Source organism: Nanorana parkeri, unplaced genomic scaffold, assembly GCF_000935625.1.
Source record: "Nanorana parkeri isolate BGI_ZX_2015 unplaced genomic scaffold, ASM93562v1 scaffold1202, whole genome shotgun sequence".
Taxonomy (NCBI): Eukaryota; Metazoa; Chordata; class Amphibia; order Anura; family Dicroglossidae; genus Nanorana; species Nanorana parkeri.
This window is the reverse complement of record NW_017307470.1, coordinates 224,700-232,437: the sequence shown is the minus strand read 5'-3', so window position 1 is coordinate 232,437 and position 7,738 is coordinate 224,700. Positions and strand designations below refer to the sequence as shown.

Here is a 7,738-nt window from a genome sequence, read left to right as displayed (position 1 = left end):
AATGCAAACCACAAAATACAGTACTGTATATTTATGAAGCACACAGCCGTGGCCATGGTTAGGCAACTCTGCAGCATTATAAACAGGCACCCCATTGTCCATTGGCTGAACATAAGCAGCATATTGTTTATCAGTCACTGACTATATTCTCATGACTTTCCAAATGATGAAAACCCACAAGTCCATCAATGCCCTGCCAGTCAAAGGAGCCACATTTGTCACTGTGTGTGCCGTTTGTTTGACATTTTCTGTTTTCCCAGTATAGTCCAGAAAATTTGCTCTGACCATTCATTGCTCTGATTATCCTTTTGAATATAGGACAGTGTTTGATGGTCATTCCAGTCTAAAATGGATGTTTGTATTTGGTAGAGAGTGAAACCACCTTACAATATGCCTTAGGCATTCCAGTGCCATGAGCTCGGCTTGTACCCAGGTCTGAACATGCTGCTGCCTTTATGACAGTCTTTCACAGTCCTTGATTTTTTTATATATATTTGATTTAATGAAAAATCCTGCATGTTGAGTGGAACCCCTAAAAGTAGGTGGGAACATCAGAACATCAAAAACTCCATGGTGGGCATCACAAGATCCAGTAACAATGGTGGGAATCTTGTTACTGGTCCCCAAGAGACATACAAGTGGTTATCAGACTCTATGTATGCAGGGTTTGCACTATTCTTATTATATGTTTGTGTTTTATTATCTGGTGCAGGGCAAATATCTGAAATAAAAGCTATAGAAAGCTCTTAGTTCTTGTAGAACTACAACTATCTCTATACCCTACTGTCATGAAATGCAATTCTCCACACTACCAGCCAGAGACTTGCCCCAATAAGTGCTCTATGTCAGACTTGTGATCCCAGCCTTCCTTCCCTGAATGTGATAATATTATGATGAGTAGAGTAATGAAGGACAGGACTCTGATCAGCTGTGCCTTGAGTATAGTAGTGGGGTACACTTACAACTAATGTCAGGTTTATGACATGAAATGACATGGTCCTGCACTGAATATGTTAATGCTCCATTATTGGAGTGCTACCCTGATCAGCTGTTCTCTGTGTACAGTAATCAGGCAGCCTTGTCATTCCAGTGTTTGCTATGGGTCAGTGCTGCACCCTGCTGATCAGGGATACTCAAAGTAGGGTGGGGATCTACCTGCAACTTACTCTGCCTATAAACATAACAATGGGGCACTTGGGGCTCTCCAAGTCTATTCTTATGATTAGTGACCTGCAGTGTCCTTCTACACCTTTCTCCCTACACTTCATGAAGCAAGTAAAGTAAAGAGAACCCTCCACCAGATAATAGAACACAAACATATAACAAGTATAATAATGGGAACCCTGCACCAGATAATAGAACACAAACATATAACAAGTATAATAATGGGAACCCTGCACAAGATAATAGTGTATAGTGAGAACCCTGATAATACAATGCAAAAATGCAAGTGTAGTAAGAACCCTGCACCAGATAATACGACACAAACATATCATAAATATAGTGAGAGCCCTGCACCAGATAATACGACACAAACATATCATAAATATAGTGAGAACCCTGCACCAGATTATATGACACAAACATATAATAAATATAGTGAGAACCCTGCACCAGATAATACAACACAAACATATAATACGCATAGTGAAAACCTTGCACCAGATAACACAACACAAACATATAATGAATATAATAATGAGAAGCCAGCACTAAATAATACAACACAAATATATAATAAGTATAGTGAGAACCCTGTACCATAATAATACAACACAAACATATAATAAATATAGTGAGAACCCTGCACCAGATAATATGACACAAACATATAATAAATATAGTGAGAACCCTGCACCAAATTTATATGAAACAAACATATAATAAATATAGTGAGAACCCTGCACCAGATAATACAACACAAACATATAATACGCATAGTGAAAACCTTGCACCAGATAACACAACACAAACATATAATGAATATAATAATGAGAAGCCAGCACTAAATAATACAACACAAATATATAATAGGTATAGTGAGAACCCTGTACCATAATAATACAACACAAACATATAATAAGTATAGTGAGAGCCCTGCACCAGATAATACAACACAAACATATAATAAATATAGTGAGAAACCTGCACCAGATAATACAACACAAACATATAATAAATAAAATAATGAGAAGCCAGCACTAAATAATACAACACAAATATATAATAGGTATAGTGAGAACCCTGTACTATAATAATACAACACAAACATATAATAAATATAGTGAGAACCATGTACCAGATAATATAACACAAACATCTAATAAATATAGTGAGAACCATGTACCATAATAAGACAACACAAACATATAATAAATATAGTAAGAACCACCATAATAATACAACACAAACATATAATAAATATAGTGACAGCCCTGCACCAGATAGTAGAACACAACAACGACGTATCTACAGAACATTTATATCATCCAATATAAATAATAAATCTTTACAAAATATCAAGTTAAATTATGTAAATTCGTTTAAATTTGTCAGTTTTATAAGCATTCTTTTCACGAGTGTTTTAGTGATACATGTTACATAATATAATTACAGTAATTTCTATATAAATAGTATATATATGTGTACACTTTATATTGCTGATGTCATTTATAGATTGTATTACATAACTCCTTTTGCACCAGTTGCCTATTACACGAATATACAAAGAATGTGTGATACTTAAACGTCTCATTGAGAATTGTACAGTTTAGGGGGTATTACGTAAGATGATGTCCTTCTAGATCGGGTGCCCCTTAAACACTCTCTACTATAGATCAAGGAAAATAAGATTTGTTATCATCATCATCAGCGGACTCTACACAAACACATCGATCAGATTGGAGCATCAACAACTTCGACCAGATTATGGGAGAAACTCAGAATTAATATTCAATGCCTCTATAGATTATTGCAGTTGAGTGTCAAGTGTTGGGTGTAAATATTATCGAATCGTGTCCTTAATTTAACTAATCAGCGCGGAGATCAATATATTTTAATTGAAGGATCTTTTCAGATGTAATAGGTTTATTGTCACATAAGTTGCTGTACCTATGTAATCATTGCTCAGGACCCTGCAACAACAGGGGTGACAGTATACATATATACATGCACAATGTGTAAAATAAATGAATAAAATAAATACATCAAAATATATATCTAATATTTAATATGTGATTGGTAGGTAGGTAGATAGACAGACAGACAGACAGACAGACAGACAGATAGATAGATAGATAGATAGATAGATAGATAGTGGTGGTGTGTTTGTGTGTGTGTGTGTGTGTGTGTGTGTGTGTGTGTCAGGGAGGCAGTATATGGAATGTTTCAATATATGGAACTATTTGTAACAAAAATGATGATTGATAGTCCTTAGAAAGAGGCAGATCATTTATTATAAGTCAGTCAGTGGAATCTCCAGTGGCCACACTTAGATGAAGCCTGATTGGCCAGTAGCCGGTGGCTAGGAGGGAGGAGGCAGATACTGCTGGGATTGAGGATGGACTTATGGTCCACTGTAGCCCCCTCTCACCTCCTCCCTCCTTCTACTTTGACTTCCCTTTTAACCCATCTGCCTTGTTTTGCCTTCAAACACAAGCAAGAACCCACACAGCCCGCATAATACATACTATCGTCACCCTCCTTATCCCAGAGCTGGGGATAGGACAACATGATGAGCCATGAGATGTGATTAAACCCACTCGAGCTATAGGAGTGAAGTGGAATTAGGAGGACTGCACTCTCTGCAAATCTTATCTACAACTCCGGAGGATTTCTATAACAAGTCGGTGAGTAGCACATACCTATGGATGTCATATACATGTCCCTGCTACTCCCAGGATGATACCATAAACTTGACATGAGTTTCAGCTCAGCCTGGGAGTCCAGTGACCGGCAGAGCTGTGGGGTGTCAATGCTTTCTTTTTAATGTGGAGAGATGTGTTCATTATTTGTGACCTCTCCCCTGACCTCATGTTCTGCCATGTGTGTGTCACGACCCCGTTTTGTTTCTTGTATTGGCTGCCATTGATCAGGACCATTAGATCAGATTCATGAAAGTTTCCTCCTCTTCTCTGCTCCACATTCTCTATTATCGATCATTAGAAAAACGTTATTTTAAGCGGAAACACACAGACTGGTTAAGCCGGCTGTCTGTCTGTCTGGAATTGGCTGATTTCGCTGTAAAATTCCTACTGACATAATGGCGACAACCCTGTGTAGATTAGATCAAAAGTCTAACAAAATCAGATCATGGTGACGATCTGACTCCTAATTCCATAATGTATTGTACATGCTGTGTGTGTTCTGTTATTATTCATTCTTGGTATTTCATCTTGTTATTTGTGGTGTTTGTGTTATTTGTGGTATAGGCGATTTGTAGTAATTGTTCAGTTTATAATCAGTAAAATTCTGATTCGTACAATGAGATTGTTATTCGTATTCAGCAATAGTAAGGTGTGATAGATGTTTAATTCCATGAGTCAATTTCTAATTGCCATTTTTAAGTCGATTATTGTTTATTCGCCATTTTTTTCTAATCACTTTCCCATAATGGTAAAATTAAAATTGTGATCCTGAACCTTTTCCCTGGTCCCTAAGTTGTGTCTGATCCCTTCATACACAACATTTACAGATAAAGAAGTTCATGTATACTAGATATATACTGGATAATATAAATCGCAGGGATCATCCAGTACTTGGAGCTCTTCCATCCTCTGGGCACTCGTTACCTCCGATGTGATAGAAGAAATTCGTTTATTCGTTAACAAAAGTTCTCGTTCCTTATAATACAAAAGATCGGAACATATTCCTTTATCTCGTTCTGAAGCAGTATGTTTGCTTATATTCGTTGTAATGTAAAGTGAATGGTAAGAGGTTTATGTATTTTCTTATTTGTTTACATTTTCTAAACAATATATAATCACACTGAATTACTAAAGACCAAACTCATCCTGCTATTAATGGATCATCCATTGAGAAACAATGCGAATTTTCAAACGAATATGAAAATGACATAATTCACCTTGCTAGAATTAGTCAGATCTGTCAGAGTGAATGTTTACCCCATCCTGTGTCAGAACCCCAATACACACTGCAATCACAGTGATCGGGCTATCTCATATTTTATTGTTTTCCACACTCTTCATAAATCGAGGAATCATATCTTTCTTTAAATTTCTCAATTTGGGATTTTAAACATCAGACAAAACGAAAAAATATACGAAAAGGGGAGAACAATGTGTAGCAGAAGAAGAGGTTGTCACGTTGTTAAAGAATGGGAAATATATTTCAATGTGAAATTTCGTTTCCTCATTTTATAATGCAGATCCATCTATAGCAGCGAAGCTATGCGAATTGTTTATTTTTTTATGTTTGAATGCATATTTATTACAGGAAAATACAAACGGTGTTTCATTTTAAGCCATTTTAAGGACATCTTTGCAGGAGGTGCGATGTAATTTGTCACTTCTGATCTCCCATGTTTGTCACTTTCAGGGAGGCACTGGTCGGATCTTGGCAGGATGGCATTGTCTATACCCAGCACCCTCACGAGACCTGTGGACAGAAGCTTTCCCATTGACAGGCTTCCTATAAGCCCCCCCACCATAGGCCCTTATTTCCCCTCATTCTTGCCCCATGGTCACTACCTGGGCATCCTGGCAAACCCTCATGACATGTTCAATCCTTTGAAGTCACTGGGCAGACTGGTCAGCAAATCTTCACCATTAGGAGCCTTCAATTTCAGAGAGCTTCCCTCTGTCCTCACCCAGAGTTCTCCCCCCAGCCAGACCCCGTTCAGCCCTTTGCCCAATCCATATACCATCTTCAGTAAAGTGCAGCCTGGACTGAGCAGTAAGGAGGACCTGCAGACTAATGGACAGCAAAGGGAACCCCGAATCCCCTCCAGCACCCCGGAGAACCCTAGAGCACACGTAGCCATCAAGAGGTGTAAGGGGGTCTCTCTGAGTATGGCCAGTTTAGAGGGGGCACCAAGCAGGACCTACCAGTTCACAGAGGACGATCTGCACACTGTGCTCTATGGGTACACCTGTGGCACCGAGGCAAAACGTGCCCAACATGCCATCTCTGGGCTAAGGATACCAGCCGGCTCTGCAGGTCAGTACCGCTCATTGAACGCAATCCCAAAAATACATTCCATTCTCCAATGTGCTCCATACCTGACCATACACCATATATATCTGTGCAATCTACTTTACAACAGCAGTTATCTAATGCAAGGGCTGCCCGATTGTATGCACATCGAATGCAATTGTAACATCTATTGTCAGATGTCTAGCTCATTCTTCCATAGAGCATGCTAATTATATTCCATCTATCTATCTATCTATCTATCTATCTATCTATCTATCTATCTATCTATCAATCAACATCTATCTATCTATCTATCTATCTATCTATCTATCTATCTATCTATCAATCAACATCTATCTATCTATCTATCTATCTATCTATCTATCTATCTATCTACATCTATCTATCAACATCTATCTATCAACATCTATCTATCAACATCTACCTATCAACATCTATCTATCTATCTATCTATCTATCTATCTATCTATCTATCTATCTATCTATCTATCTATCTATCAACATCTATCTATCTATCTATCTATCTATCTATCTATCTATCTATCTATCTATCTATCTATCTATCTATCTATCTATCTATCTATCTATCCAATCTCTCTCTACTTATAGAAACTAATACGAATTTCCCAGTTTTACTTTACGGAGCATTTAAAAACTCCATCTATAAATAACGTTAATGCGACATTTTCTTTTAGTTTGTCTGTGTCGGTAGTTTTCTTTTTTTACATCAAGTCTCTTATGTGTACATTGTGCAGGGCTGGACCCCCAAATATTGGACAGGGAGACCCTCCAGCTGCCAGAAGGTAAATACAAGTTGATATGACATGAATGGATTACAATAACTGAAGGCAATCTGACTAATTGGTCGTGTTATTTCTCCGATGACATCTATATTGTTTTCTCTCAGGTTTAGCCATCATGAAGACCAAGTATGGGGATAGTCCCAAATCAGGTGTCTTCAGCACCAACATCATCCCCAAAGGGCTGAAATTCGGTCCGTTTCAGGGGAAAGTGGTCAATACAAGTGAAATAAAAACCTATGATGATAACTCACTGATGTGGGAGGTGAGTGCAACAACAATTCATTCTAATCTCTAATACTAAGAACATAAATCAACAGGAAATACACTAAAATGACATGGAGACATGTAATTCGTTGTGGGTATAGGAAAACATCGTATTTGATCTGAACAGTTACATAATATAACTACAATCTAAACAATGACAGTCAGATATTGTGTGGCCGTTTTTACCTTAATCTGTGTTTTGTTGATTGGTGAGTTTATAGTGATACTTACTGGTCACGGATAAAGATTGAGAGAACCTTTAAATATTGGAGTGTATTTTCACCTATTGACATTGTAACTGCTTGTGATACTTCCTACTACTCTTGTGTTGTTCTAAATTAAGAATGAGAGAAGAATAATAAAAATAAATGTATAAAAAAAAGAATGAGAGAAGAAATACCAAAGATTTCCAGACTTTGAAAGATTCCTTTTTAAAAAAGAACAAGTTAACTAAAATGGTCTTGAAATGAAATGGAATAATAATAAAATAATAATAA

The 7,738-nt window shown here is 37.3% G+C and overlaps 1 protein-coding gene across 1 annotated transcript in view; it reads left to right on the top strand.

Moving 5' to 3' along the window:
• The first annotated feature begins 5,582 nt into the window (after nucleotides 1-5,582).
• The window catches only part of PRDM14 (PR/SET domain 14), a 9,092-nt gene continuing 6,936 nt past the window's right edge, over nucleotides 5,583-7,738 (top strand). Inside the window, exons 1-3 of the mRNA XM_018568525.1 lie at nucleotides 5,583-6,177; nucleotides 6,930-6,977; nucleotides 7,082-7,239. Coding sequence (XP_018424027.1) covers nucleotides 5,583-6,177; nucleotides 6,930-6,977; nucleotides 7,082-7,239 — 801 coding nt within the window. The remainder of the gene's footprint in view (nucleotides 6,178-6,929; nucleotides 6,978-7,081; nucleotides 7,240-7,738) is intronic.